The following is a 26,579-nucleotide window of genomic DNA, read 5'->3' on the forward strand; positions in this document are numbered from 1 at the left end:
AGTTTGGCTTATTTACAATCTTAACACTTTCTAAGTTCTTAGGAAGTTCCATCCAATAGGAGCTTCATAAACACAAATTGTTTTTCCCAACTTGCTGGGTATTTTACACAGAGACACATCGGAGACCTCTGCAGTGCATTTCAATGAAAGTTCTATAAGCAAAGGGTTTGGCCACTACATCAAGATAAGTAACATATCACTAGGAGGTGAGAATGTCTCAAAAGCCATTTGGTTATAAATGTTACAGCATTCTAAAACAAAATAACTTATACCGTACATTCCTTATAAGTCCATAAGCTATACATTTGAAAGTACATTTCCACAACTGCGCACAGCACATTGAATATAACACATTCAAAAACATTACATATACATTCGCCATACATGGTGCCCGTGTCCCAAAGGTCCTTTTAAAAATGGTGACATGGCATGAGGGTTAGTCCCTTTAGTGCCATGGCAGCAATTTTAATCATGTGTGGTCGGATTCTGGTCACATATGCTATCACCCTTGTCCATACATGGACACATGCTCTTTGTGTGTCTACTTGCATGTTATCTCTGTGGAAGACACATAGGGGTAAATTTACTAAAGTGAGAGGTTTTAGAAGTGAGTTTTAGAAGAGATGTTGCCCATAGTAACCAATCAGATTCTACTTACCATTTAACTAGCACCTTCTAGAAGATTATAGCTAGAATCTGATTGGTTGCTATGGGCAACATCTCTTCTAAAACTCACTTCTAAAAACTCTCACTTTAGTAAATTTACCCCATAGTGTCTGGCAGTTTGCTGTTCCTGTCAGGCTAGCAGCATATTGATGGTGATTATGTAGATGACTGCATTTGCTTTACCTCTCCTCTGCACACACCCAGGACCCAGAATAGGTACAAAGTGTAGAGAACCATGGAAAAGTGGGGATGCATGGAGAGAACCATGGAAAGGTGGGCACAGTGATAACTGGGAAGAGCGGGGGTGCAAAGAGAACAGGGAAGAGTGGGGGGCACAGAGAGAACCAGGAAAAGTGGGGAGCATTGAAAGAATAGGGGGATGTGGAGAGAACTGTGAAGAGTGGGAGTTGTGGAGAGAATTGGGAAATGTAGGGGGTGCAGAGAGAACCAGGAAGAGTGGGGGATGCAGAGATAACCCAGAAGAGTGGGGGATATAGAGAAAACCACAGAGTGGGGGCGTGGAGAGAACGGGAAGAGTTGGGGACATGGAGAGAACCGGGAAGAGTGAAGGTGGGAATGGAGAGAACTGGGAAGTGTGGGTGCAGAGAGAACTGGGAAGAGTGGGGGATGCAGAGAGAACCAGAAAGAGTGGGGGATATGGAGAGAACTGCAAAGAGTGGGGGGCATGGATATAACTGGGAAGTGTGAAGGATGTAGAGAAAAACTGGAAGTATGGGGGATGTGGAGAGAACCGGGAAGTGTGGGGGATGTGGAGACAACATGGAAGAGTGGGGGTGTAGAGAGAACCAGAAAGAGTGGGGGGCAGAGAAAACCAGGAAGTGCATATTGGAGAGAACTTGGAATGGAAAAAGTAAATGGGATGAGGAATGCAGAGTGCAGAGAACCAAGGAGCAGTTGTTCACATTGTGACTTCTATTCTTAAAATTCATAATATGTAGCACTCCATTTATCAGTGATACCAAATACTGGTGGCATATTTTGTTTACTATCACTGTGACACTTACAAATATGCTGCCAGTATTTAAGGTGACTTACCTGTCTGGCGATGTCTAGTGGTGTCCACCTCCTAAGTGGTTTCTTCTGCTAAGGTACCGGCAACCTTCTGCTGCTGGCGATTGGTTACTGTACAATGAACAAATGCAACAAATGTTTTCTCACCCGTATTGTGCTGCAACTTGGCAGGGACTCAGCGTACTATACCGTTAACGCCATCTACAGTATAAAAGTCGTAATCTGTACAGTCACGAGCAATGCAAAGATAAGCTTGCTCAAGGGGTTAGGACTCCTTATTAAATAGAGTCCTCAATGTATAAGGTCCAGGAAACAAGCAGGGATCCATTGTATATGATTATGCTGGGTGCATCATAACTATATGTACTATGCTGTGTGCAAATTTTGGTGCACTTAGTATTTTGACCATGATATGCATATTGTGATACTCCCCTTAGCAAGTGTTTCCATACATGTATCTATCCATTCTTCTAAACAGGGTCTCAACATTCCAGGATCCATAAATCTGGATATCTGATAGTGAAATCTTCAGGAACAGGTAGGAGAGACCAGGACATCTGATAACTGTCATGATGCTGTTGGAGTAGACCTGATTTTAGGAGGCTGGCCTGTTCAGCCTGGAATCTGTGCCTACCGCAAGGACAAGTTAGAGTTATGTCCAACTTCACACTGCTTTTTTCGTGATGGTGGTCTAGCTGCATGCACCTAGCAGTAGTGCACACAACATTTCCTATGTATTTCAATTGCACAGCAAAGCATTGGAGAGCAGTCTCACAATGGTTAAAATCATACCAAGACCACTTTCCTTGTTCCAAAGTCATGCAGGTGAGAGGGGCAGTTCTCCTTCTTTGATTCTGACTCTTTGGTGTCTGGTCACAGCCCCTAGAACAGTTGGTCACACTCATTCAACTTTTCACCAATGCCTTCCAGTGTGCCCTACCATTTTAATGTCCCCGTGGGCCCTTTTTGTCCCAGTCCAACACTGCACACACCAGTTGATCACTTGACAATTAAGACAGGTTGTATATTTGGTTTCTATTTTTCCCAAATATCTTATTGGATAACATCTTGGGATAATTTTTCTAATTCCCTATCAGGTTTACCTTATAGTATTTATGGAGTTTTATAATATTTTCATTGAGCATATTTGTCACCCCAGAGACGGTTTTTAATGTTCTATCTGATTCAGATACTTGTCCCAAATGTTATTCAAGAGAGTCTTCTTATTATGACTGTATATGGGAATGTAACCTTATCAATTTGTCTGGAGACAGGCTAGGACATACTCCATAAGTCATTTTGACAAATTTGCCCCCCTCTTCCATGAGTAGGGTATTTTGGGAATTAATTCAACTTCCTCTCAACCCACCACTGCCTGTAAAAATATTTAAATTGTATCTGCTCTTGCTAGAAAATGCATTTTACATATGTTTAAAAAGTGAACCTCTGACTTTGTCCTTATTTAAAACTAAAATGTTATTTGCCTTCTGCATGGTTTGGATTGAATCAATCTTGTAATAGGAACCCGGTTTACATTTTTTTAATTGTGGGAAAGTTACAGATGTGTTCTTCCTCCTTGTTGGAAAGGGGGGGCTTGGACTGCACACCCTAATTTTAAACATAATAAGAGGTGCTCCCATGCTAAGACTTGTTGTACAAAACAGGGGACATAGAATGCAGGCACACACTCTCAGTACTCAGAGAACCAAGCCCAATGCAACTTCCAGATCTGAGGTGAGATCTGAGTCTGGCTCTGATTTTCCCACCTGACTCAGATCTCAAAGTGAGGCAAAATGCTATCATCCCGCTGTGTCTGATTCTTGTGGGTTATGTATTTTATGAAATTCTCCCCCTCACCATGAATGGTGCCATTTGCTTGCTGAGTCCCGGGATGTCAGGGCTGTGCTTCATCCAAAAGGGGTGGCTGTGTCCATCAAGGGTAGGGGATTCTATGTCTATCCAGCATATGCTGTGTCCATCTCTGCTGTCTCTATCCAGGGGCAGTGGCTGTTGTGCACATCCAGGGGCTTCTGTGTCAATTCAGGGTCTGCTGTGACAATCTCTGCTGCGTCCATCCAGAGTTTGCAGTTGCTGTGTCCATCCAGGTGCAGTGTCTGCTGTGTACATCCAGGGGTTATTGTGTCCATCTCAGACAGGGGCTGCTGTGTCTATTCAGGGTCTGCTGTGTCCACCTCTGCTGTGTCCATCCAAGGTTTGCTGTTGCTGTGTACATCCAGGGGCAGTGGCTGTTGTGTCCATCCAGGGGTTTCTAACTGTGTCCATCCAGGGGCAGGGGCTGCAGGGGTGTTTTCATAATAAATATTGTGACACTGTAAGTGGAAATCACAGTTTATTCATTAAAAATATTGTGACACTGTAAGTGGAAAACACAGTGTATTCATAAAAAATATTGTGACACTGTAAGTGGAAACCGCAGTGTATTCATTAAAAATATTGTGACACTGTAAGTGGAAAACGCAGTGTATTCATTAAAAATATTGTGACACTGTAAGTGGAAATCGCAGTGTATTCATTAAAAATATTGTGACACTGTAAGTGGAAAACGCAGTGTATTCATTAAAAATATTGTGACACTGTAAGTGGAAATCGTAGTGTATTCATTAAAAATGTTGTGACACTGTAAGTGGAAAACGCAGTGTATTCATAAAAAATATTGTGACACTGTAAGTGGAAATCGCAGTGTATTCATTTAAAATATTGTGACACTAAGTTGAAAACGCAGTGTATTCATAACAAATATTGTGACACTGTAAGTGGAAATCGCAGTGTATTCATTAAAAATATTGTGACACTGTAAGTGGAAAACGCAGTGTATTCATAGAAAATCTTGTGACAAATGATTAGTCTACATGCTGACTACAAGACCACAACAAAGTGCTAAATAACGTGCAGAATTTATTAAACATGATGACATCACAAATGCCTCAGCTGAGATTCATATAAACATACAGTATTTTCAAAAAATGAAAATAGAAGATATGGTTTAAAAAAATTAATAAAGCAGCTAAAACTGTATTCTCTGATTACAGTGTCCCTACTCCTTACCCATGGCCCCTCTACCTGAATTTCAGCAAGTCAAAGGGGCAACTCCATGCAACCATATTCCAGAGTGCAGCTGCTCCTCCTGTAGCCCAGGTCAGAAGATGTGTAGGGGTGTGGAGATATGGACTAAAATGAACTCACATCCTCTAAAGTGCACAATGAATCCCCAATCTAAAAGAGATGTGCACTGACGCCCGTGCTTTGGTTTTAGTTTTGGATCTGGATCTCCCCTGGTTTTGGATAAGGATTCGTTTTGTTAAAACCTCACCTACGTGTTTTGTTTTTCGGTTTTGGATCTGGATTTTTCTTAAAAAATCATAAAACCAACTAAAATCACATAAAATGGTCCTGTTTTTCTTCCTACAGTATTACTAACATCAATAACATTTATTTTCACTAATCTCCAGTCAATTTTGACCACCTCACAGCTCACTATTGTTTTCATCCAGTTTGGACCCAAAATTTGCACCAAGCTATCTGGCTGACTAAGCTATGCGGCAGCAGTGGGTGGCACAAAAACATGGCAGTTCAACTTATAACATGGCACATCAGGAAACAAATGTTTTTATTATTCAAGAGAGGTCTGAGGGAGTTGGAGTATGTATGTAGATGAAGGCAGGGACAGGAAGGGTTAGTTACTAAAATTAATTTAATTTTTTTATTCCAAGTAAATTTATGAGGGAGAAGGCATTTACAAAAAAATATTTAACTTATTCACATCAGTCCTTGCCCCAGAAGAATCCTTGAGCACCATACCTGCTGCTGGTAGTGGATTTTCTCACCCCTTAAGGGGCCCATAAAGACTTCTAGTAATGTAATCCACATGAAGAAGCATTTTCCAACCTGTACAGGGACATTAATAAAACATAGTTAATTAGTGGCCTCCAAACTACTACTTAACCAGCACAAAGATATTAAGGGGTACACTTTATTTACTAAAGTGAGAGTTTTTAGAAGTGTGTTTTAGAAGTGATGTTGCCCACAGCAACCATCCAGATTCTACTTAACATCATTTACCTAGCACTTTCTAGAAGATAATAGCTAGAATCTGATTACTTTCTATGGGCATGCAACATCACTTCTAAAACTCACTTCTAAAAACTCTCACTTACTAAATTAAATTTACCCCTTAAGATCAACTTCTGCTGCTAGGAGTGGATTTTCATCCCAGAAGGGGAACAGGAAGACTGCTTTCCAAAACAATTGACTGTAACATAATCCTTTGCAAAATTTCCACATTGAACATTTCCCAACATATACATGGACATTTAAAAAAACATAGTTAGTTAGTGGCCTCAAAGTGCCACTTATCCAGCACATATTTGTGGGCAAGCATAAGATCTAATGAAAGGGTAGCCAACTCTGGTCCTCGAGAGCTACAACAGTGCATGTTTTCTGGGTCTCCTCACAGAATTACAAGTGTACTAATTAACTCCACCTGTGGATCTTTTCAACTGTGTTGCTGAGTAATGAATTCACCTGTGCACCAGCTAGGTGGTCTGGAGAATGTGAACTGTTAGTAGCCCTCGAGGACAGAGGTTGGCTACCCCTGATTTAAGGCCTTACGTTTTGTCTTTCTTTGGAATTTTTGAGTGCCATGCCTGCTGCAGGGAGTGGATTACTGGCAGGAAAAAGCGGCAATTTGGAGGCCCTTACACAAAACTGCCTTTGCTTTACTTGAGCTTCCCACCTTCCAGTGTGTACTATAGTATATATATATATATATATATATATATATATACATATTAAAATAATAAAAGGTGGAAACAAGCGCCAAATAGTGTAATCACATTTAACAAGTTCACGGTCACGCACTACATATATATATTATGCGTACCATATTGCCCTTTCCTATAGGCTTATAGTATGTGGTCTTTTTTGGGAAGTCACCTCTGGTCCCCCACAACAGTCTGCGTGATTAGAGTTACAGATTCTCACGAGGCCCAGTCCGTATAGAGAGAGAGAAAAAAACTCTCATAGTGTAACAGTCAAAACAATTTTATTACATACGACACAAAACACATAGAAACAATTACATTAAAAAGGATTTCAGAAAGCTTGTCTGATACTGGCCACAAGTCAGTATGCGCAGGTCACTCTGTCCTCAACGTGTTTTGTCCTTTTGCTCATATAGCTGGACTTCATCAGGAGGATAATGTGAGAGGAACACTTACCCTAATATATACTTTAATTTTAATTGTTTTAGGCCCATGTATGGTTTTTATTCGGATTTATATATATATAGTTTTCTGCACAGCCGGGAGCCTTGTCAGTGATCGGCCTGAGACTACTTCCCTAAAATGTGGACAAGATGTCCATCAAAATGAACTACAAATTCTATGAGAAAGACCTTTACCATCAATTATGTACAAAATTACAGAGGCACCAGTAATGGTGGGTTCCATCAGGGACAAATTAATATTGTGTGAAGAAGATGATGTATAGATCACTCTAAATTATGCCATCACCCAAGACTATATCGTCATCCCATCACGTGTTGTGTATAAATTATAGCTGCGCTCCCTGTTAGATTGGGGATTCATTGTCCATTTTAGTGGATGTGAGCTCCATTTTAGTACATACCATCACCACACCCCCTACACATCTTCTGACCTGGGCTACAGGAGGAGCAGCTGCACTCTAGAATATGGTTGCATGGAATTGCCCCTCTGACTCACTGAAATTCAGGTAGAGGGGCCATGGGTAGGGATTAGGGACACTATAATCAGAGAACACAGTTTTAGTTGCTTTGTTCCATTTTTTTAAACCATCGCCTCTATTTTCACCTTTGAAAATATTTATGCAAATTTCAGCAAAGGCATTTGTGATACCATGGCTAACACGCACACACACAGAAAAAAAACACATTGTTTGATTGATTAATTAGTTTTGGTGGTGCACTTGGGAGGGAGAGCACCCAAAAGAGGCACCATCCTCTTGATAAGCGACACAGGCAGCACACCTGACACACACACACACAAAAAATACATTAGTTGATTGATTATTTATTTTGGGGAGGCACTTGGGAGGGAGAGCGCCTGAACAAGGCACCAGCCTATTGATAAACAACATAGGCAGCACCTCTGACACACACAAAAAAAACCACATTAATTGATTAATTATTTTTGGGGGGTACTTGGTAGGGAAAACACCCGAACGAGGCACCAGCCTCTTGATAAATGACACAGGCAGCACCCCTGTGCAGCTATGTTGCTGGTGATAAGTGTGGCTAACACGCACATACACAAAAAAAACACATTGATTGATTAATTGATTAATTATTTGAGGGGGGCACTTTGGAGGGAGAGCACCTGAACAAGGCACCAACCTCTTGATAAATTACACAGTCAGCATAGCACCCCTGCACATTTACTTTGCTGATAAGTGTGGCTAACACGCACACACAAAACATTTTTACAATTTTTTTCACACTGGGGGTGAAGATAACATGCACACACAAAAAAATGTTTTTCTTTTTTCATACTGGAGGGGAGCACTCCTGAACAAGGCAGCAGCACCTTGATAAATGAGACACAGGCAGCACAGCACCCCTGTGCACCTACGTTGCTGATAAGTGTGGCTACCATGCACACACAAAAAATTGCTTTTATTATTTTTACACTTGGGGGAGAACCCCTGAATGAGGCAGCAGCCCCTTGATAAATGAGACACATGCAGCACAGCACCCCTGCTCACCTACGTTGCTGATAAGTGTGGCTAACGCACACACACACACAGAAATAAAATATATTTTTTTTTCATACTAGGCGGAAGCACCCCTGAACAAGGCAGTAACCCCTTGATAAATAACACAGGCAGCACCCCTGCGCACCTACTTTGCTGATAATTGTGGCTAATGTGAACACCAACAGAAAAAAAAAAAAATTTCCACACTGGGGGTAAAGAGCACCCCTGCTGGACAGAGCACCCCCTGGACAACACAGCTGCACAACCAGCCAGTTCCTATGGACAACAGCCAGCCAGCCCCTATGGAGTGGACAGGATAACAGCCAGCCCCTATATATGGACAACAGCCAGCCCCACCCCCTATGGATGTAAGCAGCCAGTCCCTGAGTGACAATGACATCAGTAGCCAGCCCCTATGTCTAGCATCAGCAACAGCACATTCACAACCCCCTCTCTCTTCACTCTCCATAGCCAGAATGAAAAATGGCTGCGATCACTGTAACCTTTTATACAATTCTAAACCCGCAAGAATCTGACAGCGAGATGGTGATGTTTTGCCTCATTTTGAGATCCAAATAAGGTTGGAAACCCTGAGCCGACTCGGATTGTATTCCAAAGTTCGGGTGGGTTCAGTTCTCAGGGAAACAAACCCGCTCATCTCTACAATCTAACAGGGAGCTCAGCTGTAATTTATTCACAACACAGGATGGGATGATGGTATAGGCTTGGCTGCTGGTATAATTTGGGGTGATGGTATAGGCTGTGGTAATGATGTAAACTGCAGTTATAGGCTGGGGTGATGCCTAGGCATAAGACCAGAAAAGCCACATCTTGGGTGTGGAATTAACCCAAATCAGTTGTGAAGGCATCTAAACCATTTGAAAAGCCAAAATTAGTAGAGAATTGAGATAGGGACCTTAACCATGCAGTGCATCCATCAGATGTCATCATTGTCATCATCATCCCCATCAGTGTGTACATCCTCTTCACACTATATTATTTCATCCCTGCTGGAATCCACCATTACAGGCACCTCTGATTTTTTTTTTACTTAATTGCTGATAAAGGTCTTCCTCGTGGAATTTGTACTTCATTTTGATGAACATAATTTTTTCCACATTTGGGAAAGTAGCCTCATAGGCCGTTCACTGACCAGGTTCCCGGCTATGCTGAAAACTCTTTCTGGGTACACACTGGAGGGTGGGCAGCTCAAGTAAAGCAAAGGCAGTTTGTGCAAGGGCCTCCAAATTACCTTTTTTTCCTGACTGTAATCAAAAGGACTGTCTGACATGCTTATTTGGATGCTATCATTAAACATTTTTAAATAGTCCTCAACCATTATTTGAATGGTATCTGTATCAGATGCAGTTACGGTAGAGGTATCATTAATTGTAGGTAATTCTGTCCCGACCAGATGTCAAAACTTGGTTGTGTTGACTCATTTACATCACCAGTTGGTATTTTGAAAGTTTAGTTTTTTCTTAACAGATACACTTGCTGGAGAAACTGAAGGAGAAGCCATCGCTGCATCACATGCCACTTGAGCTGACAATTTGCTTATCATCAGCTCTTTACATCTCTTCAGATGTGTATCCATTGGAAGAAAAAAGAATGTCTTCATCCTTTCTGGGAAGAAAATCCACTCCCAGCATCAGGCTCAGTGCTCAAGGATTATCAAGAAAGACACAACATAAGACTTATACCTTTCAATCTGAAGTCTTGCATTTGCTCTGTTCTGCTTGTCCACATATCTGTGCTGGTTAAGTGGACAGTGGGTACAACGGCAGTTTGGAGGCAACTAACTATGTTATTTTTATGCCCCTGTACAGGTTGGGAAAAATTTTCAAGTGGAATCTTTGCAAAGGATTATTTAACTGTCAATTGTTTTGGAAAACACTCTTCCTGGTCCCCTTCTGGGATGAAAATCCACTCCTAGCAGCAGAAGCAGGCGCAAGATTCTCAAGAAAGACTCAACGTAATAATTAAACCTTAATTATGTTATCTTGCATTTGATCTGTTCCACTTGTCCATTTGTGCTGGTTACGTGGACAGTGTGTACAATGGAAGTTTGAAGGCCACTAAAAACTATGTGTTTTAATATCCCTGTACAGGTTGGGATAAAATTTCAAGTGAAGTCTTTGAAAGGAATATTTAACAGTCAGTTGTTTTGGAAAGCACTACTAGTAGTCTCCCTGGTCCCCTTCTGGGATGAAATTCCACTCCCAGCAGCAGCATCGGGCATGGTGCTCAAGGATTCTTCTGGGGCAAGGATTGATGTGAATGAGTAAAACATTTTTGGCAGGATGGTGGTGGGCCCCTCAGGAAGCCCAGGCCCAGGTAAACAGTACCCGCTCCCCCCCTCTCGGCGCCCCTGATTACTAAACCTGCATGTATAATTATACCAGCTGTACCTTCATCAAATCTGAACTCACTTTGCAAGTTGGAAATCCCACCTTACTGCTGCAGTTGTTACTCTCATTTCATTTGTACACATCCTGCATATGCTTAGTGACTGAGTTATACACATAATTTCTCTACCTGCATGTATTCCTGAATCAGCTGCATCTTCATCAAGTCTGGACTACTTTACTAGTTCATTCTGGGAGTTCAACATACTTGCTCTTTTAAGCTTCATACTACAGGTACGCACACCTGTTCCGTGACTCTGTTTCATTCGGCTCACTTGCCGCGACTCGGCCCATGCCACATCAATTGACCCTCGAGGTCCTACGTCTTGACTGGCACAATCGCCACTTCATTCGGCTCACTAGCCACAACCTGGCCTATGCCACACCAATTGACCCTTAAGGTCCTACATCATCACTGACTCAATAGCCACTTTACTTTGGCTCAGTAGCCATGACTCGGCCCATACCGCATCTATTGACCCTGAAAGACCTACGCCTTCACTGGCACAATCACCACTTCATTCGGCTCCTTAGTCGCACCGTCGGCACCATAGCCACACCATCGGCTCCCTAGCCATACAGCATAGGCATTCAGCCGCACCTTTGTACTATGGACTATTATTTTATATGTATTTGTCTGTTTCTTCTGTGACAATAAAGTCATTTATTTAGAGTTCACCCTATGTATCCTGGTGTCTCACTCCTTTTAGGTATTCTGGTTGTCTGGAGCCCAAGATAACCATAACAGGTGACTGTCGCAGTCGCAGGCACTTGTACGCATCTGCAACATTTGATTACTGAAATTTTTATTTTTCTAACTGCTGTTGTGTACTGTACTCATTTTCTGTACTTACTGTGATTTCTATTTTGCAGTCATACGCATGTCAATAGTTCACTTGCAGAGCTATTTAAAATTAACATTTTAAAAATACTTTATACTTTATCTACAGTAAATACCCCTGTCCTCAACAGGAATGGACAACCAGGTTAAGACCATGCTAAGCATCCAATATACATCGTAGCCACAGAAGCCAATGATTCAGGTGCCGCACACATCCCTTTCTGATGGTCCTTATTAATCTCACTATTATTACATAGGGGCCTGTGTAGTATAAGAAGTTTGGGCATTAAATAAGGCCATTTTTTTGCAACATTATAGGAAGCAATAAGGTACCGTAATGTAAGCTGTTAGAGGATATGTCAGCCAGTCTCATCATGAGAACATTTTATTCTATTAAAGACGGCACTTCAGACATATTCACTGTCAAACTTGTGACTTTTCTGCCGGATAACCTCCCTGTGCGCTGCTGCTCCAGTGGTTTGCCGTACTTTACATCTGCACATTTACAGCGTCTTCTTCCAGGAGCAGCGGATGTGTTGACACCATACAGTATGGTAGGTGATTGGTCTGCCTGCCAGTGCTTTGTATTGCAGTGATATCTCAAAGAGACATATTCACTATCAAACTTGTGACTTTTCCACCAGATAACTTCAAAGAATCATTTGGTGGATGGAAACCAGTATTACACTTTTTGGCATCTCCATACACTGTGCTGCAACTGAGACCCTGATTCAGCATAAAATGCAGTTGCAAAGCTGTACACAGATGTCCTTGAAATAATGTAAATGCAGCAGGAGGTGTATGACAACCCCTTTATGACACCCCCTGTATGACACCCCCTGTATGACACCGCCTGCTGCATTTGCGATCCCAGCACTGTGACAGAGGTCGCAGGCTGGGATCACCATTGTGGCCATTGGTGGTCAATGGTCGTGATGGTGGACAGCACCAGGCCACAAGCCAGCTGAATAAGCCTGAGCATATTCAGGCTGGATGGCTTGTGAGCCCAGGACATGCCCTCATTTTCAGGAATGCTGACTGACCCCACTCCTACACCTACCCTTAAATGCCTCTGCCTGTCAATCAGATATAGAAGGGTCTGCGTGCAACTACGCAAGACCCATTCTGCACACTTGCATATGCAATGCGGAATCAGGCCCTGAATATGGTAAAATGCATTTTGATGTGTGTGTACGAGACATGACTAGCTAGTCTCATCATATAAATGCTAGTTGAGTGAGGACACATCTGTATATTGACACACTCACGCCCTCTCTCCAACCCCCGATTCATGACTATTTTAGAAATACCCATTCTCCCCCCTTTTTTCTTTATTTCGTTATCTCTATATTTTTGGTTGACCGCAACTGGAATTTCTGTTTAGCCTGAATATATGTTTTTGTATCACTATTACATATTGCAATATCCATAGTTCCGCTGTCTATTTTTACATGCTTATTCCTATATGTATGTTGCACTGATTTGGCTTTTGTATTTGTTTCGCTGATGTGAACATATTGTTTTTTTAAATAAATCTTCAGCATTCATGGACATCTCAAAAACATCAATTCAGACTGGAGAGTCCAGTTCACCTCCAAGTTTTGGAAGGCTCCCTAAAAATGTTTCAAGATTAAATTAAATGTCTTATCAGTATGTCATGTTCAGAGTAATGGACAAAAGGCACATGTACATCCATACCTGGAGAAATGTATCAGATTCTATGCCATGGGATGAATTTGCCCATAATAAATTCTTCCAGGAGGCTTCAGACTTTTTTCCCATCTAGAGTACTTGCCCTTCTAGAAACAGAATGCGTTCCATCCTCACTTGCCAGAATCACCCTCATGTCAGTTAGTTCCTCTTACAGCAGTTTGTGACACTGTTAAACACTTTCTTGAAATTTGGAGCAAAGTAAAGAAAAATCTACAGAAAGCCTCTTACAAATTCTTCACTGATAGAAAGAAGGATGGTTCATTTCTTGGGCAGAACTACCATAGATATAAGGGGTGCAACTCGGAGGTACTTATCACCTAAAAGTTACATATCCAAAATTTACCAAGAATCGGGATTACAAGCTTAGGTGAGATAGGAGCAAACTCTCTTGCAAAATCACTCTTCAATCTCTCAACCTCCTGAGCTGCGAGATTGGCAGAAATAAATCATTGTGATTTGTGTATTTGTCTTGCTAGAAAGAGTTAAAAAGGAGTTAATGTTAAAAAAAAATTGACATAGGGTCCCCCCCAAAAGACTAACCAGCCCTGGACTTCTCAGCCAGTCCTGGTACCTAAAATTATGGGGAACAAAATGAGTAGGGTTCCACCATAATTTAGGAACCAGCACCAGGCTGCATGGCCAGTCCTGGTTCTAAATATAGGGGGAAAAAATGCAATTAAAATTAAAACCAGCACTGGACCCAAAACAGCTGGGGTGTAATGCCAAAGCCAGGATACCCTATTACCAGGTCTCAGGGGCCAAAGTATTCTCGCCCCAAGCTGGTCAGGTGTAGCTGGAAGTCTCAGGGGAGGTGGGGACCCCCCAAGAATGGGTCCCCCTCTCCTGAGCACCCAAGGCTTGGTCTGAAGCCCGGGGCTCTTCCCTGCACTCCTGGGCTGTGGGTTTGGGTGTAATAAAGTGAAGAATAGAATAAAGTGAAAAATGTATTTTACCGTGGAACTACAGGTGCCAGCATGCCTGCTTTTTGGCACTTGTGGAACTACAAGTGACAGCAGGTGGCCGGCACCTGTACCCCCACTGTAAAATAAATACTTAAATAAACACAAAAAAAGCTGCCTGCAGATAGTTTTATTGTGTAGAATCTAGAGGGAGTGCAGCGCATAGCTCCTCCTTTCCCATGGGGCTTTGAGGGTGATGCACTGATTCACCGCCTTCCAATCTGTCCCAAAAACTGCAAGTGTGTGGGTGGAGCGTACAGTATTTAATTAACTGATAGGCAGATGTGTTTATTTGTGTGTGTGAGTGTTTTTAAGTGAAGGGTGTCTCTGAGTGTCCCAGATAGGGGCTGGATAACTGTAGTGATGTGGAATCTTGTAAAAAAAAAGACGGAGAAGCATGAGGACAGGATATAAGGGGATATGAAAAACAGAAGAGCTATGAACTGCAGCTCCCTCTAGATTTAGTCAGCCTCTCAGTCACGGATATTAGGAGGCAGGTATCTGCAGGTGTGTTACTAGTACAGCTGCCTGAGATCCTCCATCTACCAAAAAAAGTCAGCTGCAGCAACAGATTGGGGGCACTGGGCTTTCTAGGTACTCAGAACTCTCCCCCATCACATGTGTGCATGAGCCAGCTGGACCCATACATAGAACTGCACTAATTACTCACAAACCTCTATATTTTTAAATTTATTTATACATAATCACTCTGTATGTCTAGACATAGAGATATATGTATGTATAATATATATATATATATATATATATATATATATATATATATATCCTGACCCTGGACTCTTTATGCAAAACAGACATTTTATAGCTGGCCAAGAGATCGAATAAAAACTTTATTCAGACATCTAGTGACTTAAAAACTGCTGTACATGCAAGTTCTAACATTCTACCTCTCTGTCTTCTTCCTCGAGCTCTTCTCTTTTCAGTTTTCATTTACTCTTTCTTCTGCTCACTCTGGGATCTATTTATTAACATTATTTTTACTAAAATAAAGTGAAAGGTTGTTTTGTGTTTTCACACCCTTTTCACATGATTTTAGTATCACCTATAGTTATTGCAGGGCAATTGGAGTAGAATTCGTAAAATTCTACTCCAACCCCTAACTATCACTTACTTTTAGTAAGCTGATTGCATTTCCCATAATTGTAATGGAAAATGTGATCTGACCAAAGTTACTAAAAATAAATTGTAAAAAAATATTGGGGAAAGCCCTGTGATAATAACGCCACCTAGAGGTGGCATTATCCAGGGTCTCCCCCGGTTACCGGCCTCCTACTCTGCTCTAATGGGGTGAGCAGAGCCCGGAGCTGGCCCCAGTGATCAGCTGTTTGGTCTAAACAGATAGCAAGCTGATTACTGTAAAAAAAAAAAAAGGAAAAAAAAATGTCAACATTTTTTTTTACTTACCTGACTCCAGGGACCGGTGATCGGGCCTCCTGTGATGTGTCCCCTCCGGTCAGCTGGTCTCCCATAGTGCACTGCGGCCCGGTCATCAGTTGATCGGGTTCCAGAGCAGTATGGGAAATCACCTGATCGAAGGCATGGAGAACATCACCGGAGGCCCGGAGCATGCAAGTAAGTGTAATTAAGGGAGAGGGGGAGTCGCAGGGGGGAAGGGGGGTCACGGAAGGTCCGTTATCATGGGGGGAGGGGCTTACTGCCAGGGGGCAGAGCTTAGTGCCGGGGGGTAGCAGCGACGGTCGGTCGGCAAATGCGTGGACACTTTGTCACGGTATTTTTTGCAAAAATACCGTGACTAGTGTGCGGATGGGATTCGCAGGGACAGAGCTTCAAGGGATTTGTAGTAAATCCCTGTTATATTTCCTGAATTTGCAAAGCAAATTCAGTCGATAATATCACACTACAATCTGCATTCAATATGTGGATTGTAGTAAATAGAGCCCTCTGTGCTCAATGAAGCTGTGGTGCACAGGCTGACTGGTAGATCTGACATTTAGACACGACAACACTTGACACTAATGTTCTAGCCTCCGACTCACTCAGCCATACAGCAAGCAGAGTGAGAGGAAGCTGAGGGTCATAGTCTCTCCATCTTCCATGTGTAGCTTCTGTCAGAGTGACCTGATGCTGTAGGGGGGAGAAGGATTAAGAACCTGAGCTCCATGAATCGTGGAACGGATCCATTGCTGCTGCCTGTACTAGATAAATGTATGTCCTTGCGAAATTGATAATTAGATAATTATATCCAGCCTCAGTGGTGCCCCCCTTCTCAGATGTCACTCTAGGCTTATTCTGCCTGTTCCTAGGGCCGGCTCTATGTTGGTGCATATACTGTATTACAATCCCTCCCAATATAAGTACGTCTCTGGGAAATATTCAGGATCAGAATATTAGTCTCATTTTCTGATTTCCAGCATCTATTCTGCTTGAACTTCCTGCATACTTATATGTGTATTGATCTGGTCCATGAAATGATTCTCATCATATGATCCCTTGGTACTGCTCACATCCCTTTGCAGGAGTCCATTGTGAAAATCACTAATACATCAGACTCCATCCACTTCTCTGCTATGGGTGTGCACCAAGCCTATAAGTATGGCCAACATTCATATTATCCCAGCAAGACTTGTGATGGGGCCCTTAAGACTTCAGCCAAATAATGAACCTAATGCTATAAAATAACAGTACTCTCTGATTTATTCTTCCTCAGCTCCATCCAAATTCACACCGAGGGATTCTCAAAGAAAATGAGGTACTTATTGTGGTTTGGTTAAACACTTCAGCCAAACAGAGCTCACATGGTCTTTTCTAAGGATGGATGGGTTATGGTCCCACACACCCAAATCTATGCTGGCTGCTGATTTATCATTTTGGTATCTCAAACCTTTAGGGGGATACTGGGTTTAGTCTTTCAGACTGCACCATGCTTACTACCTCTTAGGCTGTGAACCGAAATATTGAAAAGTGTGAACATGAAATGGTTACAATCTTTATCCTATGCAAAAACCAGGACCCAAATACTCTAATTTATAGGAAAACCAATTATGTTTAATATTTACTGTGTGCAGATACTATGGGGACACTGCAGAATACACAATAAGAGCAGCCAGGAATAATTACTCCTATTATGGGAATCGCTTTCTCTTTTTAACATTTTCCACTTATCAATCATTACATTTACTTTTGCATTGAATACACAAATTAAATATATTTACAGTATTTTCCAGTATATTCTGTTCCCACAGATCAATTATGGAACCAGTGACCCTGTCCTAAGTGACAGACAATTATATCCAACCTTTTACCGGATTGTCCCCGATGCTCGGAGCCGTTATGCAGCGATTGTGAAGTGTCTGCAACATTTTGGATGGAACTGGGTTGGAATCATTACACCAAGTGATGGTAGTGGGGACATGGAATTACGAGAACTGAGTACAATGATGACCCAGCATGGGATCTGCATTGAGTTGATCATTAAATTTACTCATGATGACAACATTAACATAAGGAAAATGACTGAGATTGATAAGTTAACTTCTACAGTTATAGTATTATGTGGTCTATTCTCTATAAATTTTATACCATTTTTAAATAAATCAAAAAATTTCAATAAAAATATTACACTAATTCTGCATGAATCAGGGTCTGATATTAAGTACATGCAAGATTCTATCTTTCTACCAGTAAATTGTAGTTTAATTTTCATACTGTCTCCTAAAAAGATGCCCAACATTAATAATTTTATCCTCAACATAAATCCGTCTAATCGCCCAAATGATCCAGTATTGGAAGATATTTGGCTATGGTATTTCAGGTGTCTTTCCTCAGACAAAATTAAAAATATGTTTTATCAAGATCTATATAAGTTTTCTGGAGTGAACTGTACTGGTAAAAAGTATATTTTACCTGCATATCATGGTAAGAATGATTCAAAGCCGTACTACTCGTACATGGGCGTGTATGCGCTGGCTCACGCTTTGCAGAACATGAACCAATATAAGAGAAGGACTGAGACTTCTGGATTACGACAAATAGTAAGTTGTATGTACAGTAAATGCATGAAGATGTCATTTGTGGTAGTGACTGTTGTTGTTTCATCTATTTGCTATGGCATTTAGTTTGTGGAAAGACGACAAATGTCCGACTATCCAGTTTTTTCCATCTTTATGGCCAAAATCATATAAAGGCAGCAAATAAATAAAATTTGGTGGCAAAGCAAGAAATCCTGAATAGCTGTACATTAATGAGAAAAAGAAAAGGGAATCAATTAAATTAAGGGTGCACTCAAAACCCCTTTTTTAAACACATAAAATATATAAATTTTATTAGGTATACTTTAAAAAACATTTATTATTTTTTTGCTCTGGCTGATAAATATACAAGGAAAGAGAGCCCTCCGTTTGTGAAACCACCCCCCCGCCACGCCTATAAAACGTCTCGAACTGTCGATCAACATCGACAGCCGCCCCTTTTATAGTGAGCTCTGGAGCGAGAGAATCTCTCTCTCGCTCCGGGGCTTGCGCACATGCAGTGTGGCTGCTGTGTGTGCGCAGACCTTAACATCGACCCGCTTGCAAGTGCTCAGCGCTTGAAAACGGGTTTGAATGAGGTCCTATAGCCTTCCTGTAAGGTTGTACAATGAATTTTTATTAAATTTATATTTTTTTTATTACATCTGCCTAATGATAGATCTTGAAGTGTAATTACACACACACTGTCCTTCCATCTCTTCCATAGAATCTACACATTTGCACCTATCACTATCATTTTCTTTACATCTTTGCAAAGTGACCATTGTGTTTTTGATAGCAGCAGCTATATCCAATATATTAAAATTGAATAAGTTATTTCTGTCTACTATACTATTTTAGGTGACCAACCAGCACGATCACTTGTCACATTTTAATCATCTATGATATAAGCAGGTGTAAATGTGGTAATCTGTAACAATTTAAATGTTATTATTTTATCATTCTCTTTTTTATTTCCCTATGTAAGTGGCGCTATATGAAAAACCTTCATTACACAGATCCCACTGGAGAAGAGATGATCTTTAATGAGAGAGGAGATCTGCCCTCTACATGGTCTCTAGCAAACTGGGTCATTTATAGATTTGGTCCTAGAATTGAGTTTGATATAAAACACTTGACCACTTTTGGAAAATCGCTAGAAGATGACCAGGATTATCATATCGAACCAGGAGATATCACATGGAAAAAAGGCTCGGTGAGAGAACATCACACGATGTTTGATATGATGCACCTGTATAATTGATTGAGTGAATGAATAAATAAGCTGATTGGTATGTGGTCAGGAGGATGGCAAAGATGATTTCACCAGTCACTATGTCCTCCTCACTATGCCGGTGCCAGGATCCCTTAATGGCTGACATCCTTCTTACAGTATTTCACCCGTGCAGTTGTTAGAACTTTAAACATTTAACCAGGAAGCTGCTTGTTTAAAATTATAACACCCAAACAGGTGAAATGCACTAATGCAAATTTCATGCATGTCAGGATGTGAGGTCATCAGATTGACTGGTGACATCATCACTGTCAACCTCCTGTACTCATCCCAAACTGATTAACATATTTCACAACATGGTGCTGCATCATTGTCCTTCATCATGGTGAGTAACTCTGCCCCATAGCCCTGTCACTTCACTCCTGAGGGTCATGGGTGCAGCCATGTTTGCTCTGATCAGGTGAACACCAGTATCCAGTCTTTACCTGTCACCTGCACTCACATGACCACCTCAGCCTATCCCTGACAATAGCGCCCAATTTATCCTGCACCTGACAATAGCACATTGTTGGAACATTCTGGTTATTTTCCTCCCAGAGATATCAATGCCTAATTCAGCAAGGATCGCAATTGCAAAGCTCCACGCAGCTAATATGCAAATGCAGCAGGTTGTGTATGACCCCCTGATGCATTTGTGATCCCAGCAGTGTGATGGGATCACCATCGCGACCATCGTGACCATGGTGGATGGCGCCGGGCAGCCGGCCAGCTAAGTAAGCCTCAGCTTACTCAGGCTGGCTGACTTGCAAGCTCAGCAGACTGCATACGTCTACGCAGTCCCTGGGTGGGCCACTCCTGAAAAACAGGGTGGAAACACCCCATTTCCGGGAACGCCAGCCACCCCTGCACTGCCACTTAAATACCTCTGCCTGTCAATCTGTCGGAGGCATTCAAGGTATAGCATGCGATTAAGTAGGACCCATTCTGCACACATGCAGAGTGGGTCCTGTGCATGTGCTGATTGCCAATAATTGTGAATCTGTGTGTACTGCTGAATCTTGCTCTCAGTCACTATTGAGTAAGTGCTACCTGTGATCCATTGCCTATAGCTGCACTGCTAGACTTCTTCAAGCTGCTGCCTCTGTGTTACTACATTAACTCTCCAGTCCTGAGCTATATGCTGATTCCTAACCTATACCTACCAGCCTGTGTTTATGCACCAGTTCCATTCTGGCTCTACTACTGACACTCTCACTGGTCTCACTTTGGTCCAAGCCTGTGGTCCCACTCTAGCTGGCTGATGCTATCTCCGGTCCCACTCTGGTTCATGTCTGTGGTTCTACTCTGTCTAGCTGCTGCTCTCTCTGATCCCACCCTGGTGTAAGCCTGTGGTTCCACCCTGGCTGACTGTTGCTGTATCTCTCTGACTACACTTCAGTTACTCTGCTGTTCTACTTTCTGGATCAAGACTTTGGGTTCACTCTGGTTACTCTGTAGCTCTTCCTTTAGTCCCAGTCCAGTTCAAGAACTCTGGTCCCAGTCTGGTTCAAACCTTCAGTTCCACTGTGGCTGCTCTGCAATTACCTCCAGTTATAGTCTGGTTCAAGCCTACTGTTCCATTTTGGTTCCATGTCTGTAACTGCTGGTTCCTATCCAGTTTAACTATTGTCCAGGTCTGTAAGTTATTCTGTAGTTTCAGTTTGTTGTATTCTGAAGTCTCCTGGGTATCTAAAAGACTCCTAGATCTTCCAGTGCCACATCTTCTGCCACAGTGACCTCATCCACTAGCAAGTCCCTGAGTACAGTACATCTCTCCTGCTTATTGCAGGTTCAAATGGACTTTAACCTCACTGTGTTTCAGTTTACTCCTCTCCAGCATAATATTGAGTTTGCTTTTGAACTCACTAATTACTATACATTCGGTACTTCTATTGATGGTGATTGTTGCCCTATGAGTCCTCTCTTAGAGTGTTGGTTATTGTGCTAAGTTTCTGCTATAGTGTTTATTCTGGTTGTTGGCAACTGAGTGCTGGTCTAGGCTCCTCTTTGAGGATTTAGGCACCAGTGACCCAGCTTTGATAATCAATCTGCAGCATCTGTAAGCAGATTCTAGAAGGGCTACTGATTATTTGACTTACTCGCTGTGCTGTCCTTTGAGCTTTCCTCAGTTCCAGTTGATATTCATACATCCATGTAAGGAGTTGAGTCTACTCAAATGGTTCCAGGGGCATACTGGGAGCTTCGTAGGTGTCAATGTCCATTCTAGTCCCCAGGCATTACCACAAGGGTCTCACCCATGAGTAGACTTCTGATTATACCACCACTATTCTGCTTCAGCCCATCAGCCCAGTCCACAAATCCAGACTCAGCTCTAAAAAACATACTACTAATGTTACAGCCCTAATTTAGTAAAGTTGTTTGTGTCAAGTCATTTCCAATCTACCAAGAAGTGGAGCACACCTTTGAATGTCTTGTACTCTATGAATTCTTCAACTTTTTTCTTAATTTTTTTCCCCCAGAGGAGTATCATGGGAAGACAAGAGGAACAAAAACACAAAATGGAAATAATTGAAGTGCATAGTGAGGGTGGCAACTAGAATCTGATCAAAACAGGATTAATTCCCTTGGTGATCCTAAATAGACCAAAACAGTGTGGAGCAAATTGTAAGCTACTGTAGGTATCTAAAGTCTAAGACATTGCATGGACAACCAGACTTTATCCCCAGGGAATAAGTTTGATTTTGAACTGAGGGCCTGATCCAAGGATGTACGCTAATCCAATACTTAGCACATATCTATGATTGCTAGAGGACTGCATATGCACAGGATATGTACTGCGCATGTGTATCTGCCCATCTTCAAGTCCACTTACAGTGAATGATTGACAGGCTCCTGCATTTGGGATGCAAAGCAGGGGAGTTCCTGGGCAGTGTTCCCAGAAGTGGGGTTTGTTGCCCCCATCTTCTGGGAGAGACAAAACAAAGGTCTGTTTCAGTGGATGTAGATTTCCTGGCCTTGCAAGCTGACAGGACCTGCGGTAAGCTTCAGCTACTGCAGCGGAGTCTATCTAAAGTGCCCATCACCACTCCTTACGGCTTCCCGGAGACCCCAGACCGACCCAACCCATATTTAACAGGCAGCCCACGGCAGTGAGCAAGTTCTGCAAAGTCGGAGGACGCTCCTGTGACCTTGCAGGTTGCAGCCAGCTCACCTGACTGGAGCCTGGGGACTAGAGTCTCAACTGGAGCCAACACTTCCTACCGCAGTAGTGAGTGACCTGAAGCAGACCAGCCCCCAGTCTCTGCTCCCACCATGACTCTGTTGTTTCTGGCTGTGGGGGGAGAATCTACCACCGGTATCCCATGCTGGATCTCCTCCACTGTTCTAGCCAGCGTGTGGAGTGGAAGGGACATCCTTCAGAGTTAGGCAGATGCCATATTCCCTATTTCTTTCAGCAGCACATACTCCAAGCAGTTTTGAGCCTGCTTGAATATGCTGGGTACTGGCAGGACCGTACCCAGCATACTATGGTTGAGCACCCATTGTACCTGATATACTTTGGTAGTGGTGAGTTTTTGTTCATTATTACAGCACTCATTGTCTCTCTCAGTATTGGCCCCTATATAGTGGAAATTATCAGTTAATATTATGTACCAATTTATGGTATAGGAAATCAGCTTCCATTCCTGATATTTTGACTCCCTTATGTGGTGGTCTGCTGCGATCGAATTACTTTCTTTATTTTTTATCATTATTTTTTATTATAAGCAAGCCAGTACCCTTAGAATTTAAAAGAATCTTCTATTCTATGCTAGCCAGTTCCACTTTTTTTATAATATCCCTGCAACTGTTGAAATGATGGTTTGAGGGTGTGCTCCAGACTCCTCACTACTTATTGATGCTCTAATGTATATTTATTCAAGTCGCTCTAATATCACCTTAAATTTCTTATGAAGCCTTTTACTCCTGTTCCTTAATTTCAAATGGCTCACAAGCAACATAAAGACTCCACAAAGGTACCCACTGTGAGTATTTTTAAGCATGCATCTCCAGTGCAAGGAGCTAAAGGATCTATGTCGAGTGAAAAGGGAACTAAACCACCTACTAATCTTGACATGGTGTCTAAACCTGCATAATTAAACTCCACACCACAGGACCCTCTAGGGGATGATCAGCCCCTAAATGTGGACTCCATGAAACAATGTCTTACATCATTCAAATCAGACATTACCACCAAATTCAAAGCTGTGATCCTGTCCTGTCATTAATCTGTGGAAACCCTAGGAGATCATACAGGCCACCTAGAGAATAAGTTGGAAGATGTTGGTAAGTCACACAATTATCTAATACTGCTACATGAGCAACTTTAGACCGATGTCGCCACCCTGAGAGATAAAGTTGGTGATCTGACAGATAGGTCTTGATGCAACAACATTAAAATATGTGGCATTCCTCCGTCCATTACGCATGCCGAACTTATGGAATTTGTCATATATTTCTTCAGAAAACTACTTCCTACGGTTCCCATTACAGACTTCCTCTCGGACCACATCCATCGCCTACCTAAAGCAAAAAATGCTCCAGCAGGGTCCCCCAGAGACACTCTTTTGCAAATGCATTATTTCCACATTAAGGATGCTATTCTTCATGCAACTAGACTCCTCTATGCCAATCCTGGTGGACCCTCAAGTGTTTGATGATTTATCTGCAACTACCTTGGCCACACACAGATACTTTTACCCAGTCACAAGAGCTCTAAGAAAGGCTGATATTCCCTATCGATGGGGTTTTCCCACCAAGTTACTGATCACACGGAATGGATCAACTTCAGCTGTTTCAACCCCAGCAGATGATATCCAACTTTTTGTCTCAAGGAACCTGGAGGACATTTCCTTAAAAGTTTACAACAGTCCACGTGTTGAATGAGAATGGTCTTGAACAAGTACATTATGCTTGCCATACAGTATCCTTGTTTATTTGCCTTTTCTTAAAAAAATGTTGCTGGTATCTTTTAAAGTATGCTTAAGGTCACAATGGTACCTGTATCATAGGTATCTTACTCCACAACTGGCTAAGTTTTTTTACATTTCTTTGCTTAAATATTTTTTTGGTTAGCTAGTATTTTCTCTTTAATGATAGATATACATTAGTTAGTTATTACAATGTTTAATAGTTGTGCTGTATGGAGAGGTGTGGGGAGGCCGCTACCCCCACTTCCTCTCTATGTGCCACCTCTGGGAGTGGTCAACTCTAGCCCCTTTTGGGTACTATTTAGTTTTTTCTTTTTCTTTTTACACCTTTTTATTGTTTATATTTTGTTTTATATAGTTGTGTTTGGGTGTCCCCCTATTTTTTGTTCCTTTTTGGGGGAGTTTCCAGATTGGGTACACAGTATAGCTTTGCTTTAATAAGGCGCACACAGTTGCGGTTCAGGAAACACATTTTATTAATTCTTCCCCTCTTAGATTTTTTTGATTCTCATTATCCTCACTGTTATATGTCTAATGGCCCTCAGAAAAAGGCTTTTATTTTCAGATACTTGTAATTTTGTGCTGGATAAACAAATTTCTCATACTAATTGGAAAAATGGAGATTCAGGCCATTACGATTGCTACTATTTATGCCCCAAATACTAAGCAAGTTTTATTCTGTAGGAAATGTTGTACTACACTCCAAAATATTTTAAATAATCAGTTATTCTCTTAGGGATTTTAATATCGTCCTAGATCCGGCTATGGACAAAACTATCCCTACATGTAAATGATGACCTCAAGCTGTCAGAGATCATTCTCATATGTTTAGCAAAATTTTACAAATTTTACAATTTGTAAAATCCCTCATCCAGAGACTATACATTGTACTGACATGTACATTGCTCCTATTCCCGTATCCATTTAGGTCTTTCTGACAAATGGACATTGCAGCAGATAAAAAAAGCTTCTATCCTGCCTATAACATGGTCTGATCATTCAGCTCTTGTTTTGCTTTGGGATGTACTGTAGGTTTGATTAACACTCCTCCCAGACCCTGGAGTCTTGGGGACCACATATTAAATGATTTAGAATCTAAAGAAAATGTCTTTCATACACTTACAATGTATTTAAAAGACCAATAAACTAGAGGACACATTGTTATTTACATTTGGTGCTCTTTAAAAGCAGTTGTGCAAGGTTCCGTGATCCAATTTGTGGCATGACTTAAGAAAGCCGCTATTAAACATCAAATAGACTTGGAACTTAAGTTAGCAGATTTGGAATCTAGACATAAAAACTCTCCCTTGAATGGTAATTTATATTGTGAACTTCTTAAGGCCCGGGAAGAATGGAATGTGTTAGCTCTAAAGCAGGTTCATAAAGTTATCTATTTTTTAATTGAAACAGAAATTTTATGTCTATGGTGACAGGACCAGGAGATTATTAGCGCGGAAGTTGCGGGGGAAACTGGCAATGCAGAGGCTTCGGGCTGTCTTTAATACTGTAACAACTAAAGTAACTGATCCTCTGGAAATAGCAAATGCCTTCGCAGTACACTATTCCAAACTTTAGAATTTGGCGGAGGATCCCTAAGTCCCACAATTCATTTTGCTGGGTATTGCTAAATTTCTAAACACTATACAGCTACCATTGCTGGATGAAACAACTGCTCAGTCTTTAGATGAACCATGGCCAGTAGTAGAATTGAGAATGGATATCAACTCTCAACCATTAGATAAGGCCCCTGGTCCTGATGGATATAATAACAAATTTTATAAGGAGTTTAAGGATATGCTAACCCATATTTTGGTTTGACTTTTTAACGAAGACTCTGAGAGGGTTTTTTTCCCCAAAGAGGTGTTGGAAGCAAGGATAGTAGCACTCCCTAAACCAGGGAAGAACCCTACTCTGTTCTCTAATTATCGCCCAATAGCGTTATTAATTTCTGATGTTAAACTCTATGCCAAACCTATAGCTAATAGATTGAGCCCACTGCTTCCTTCTCTAATTCATC

The 26,579-nt window shown here is 41.6% G+C and overlaps 1 protein-coding gene across 1 annotated transcript in view; it reads left to right on the top strand.

Annotated features, from left to right (window-relative positions):
- LOC148481536 (extracellular calcium-sensing receptor-like) overlaps window positions 1-24,518 on the top strand; it is a 45,597-nt gene extending 21,079 nt beyond the window's left edge. The window contains exons 4-7 of the mRNA XM_088453294.1: window positions 17,594-18,382; window positions 19,347-19,574; window positions 22,112-22,172; window positions 24,250-24,518. Of these exons, the coding sequence (XP_088309420.1) occupies window positions 17,594-18,382; window positions 19,347-19,574; window positions 22,112-22,172; window positions 24,250-24,518 (1,347 nt within the window). The remainder of the gene's footprint in view (window positions 1-17,593; window positions 18,383-19,346; window positions 19,575-22,111; window positions 22,173-24,249) is intronic.
- Window positions 24,519-26,579: the final 2,061 nt, after the last annotated feature.

The sequence above is a fragment of the Taudactylus pleione genome, unplaced genomic scaffold (genome assembly GCF_031769625.1).
Source record: "Taudactylus pleione unplaced genomic scaffold, aTauple2 ptg000575l, whole genome shotgun sequence".
Classification (NCBI taxonomy): Eukaryota; Metazoa; Chordata; class Amphibia; order Anura; family Myobatrachidae; genus Taudactylus; species Taudactylus pleione.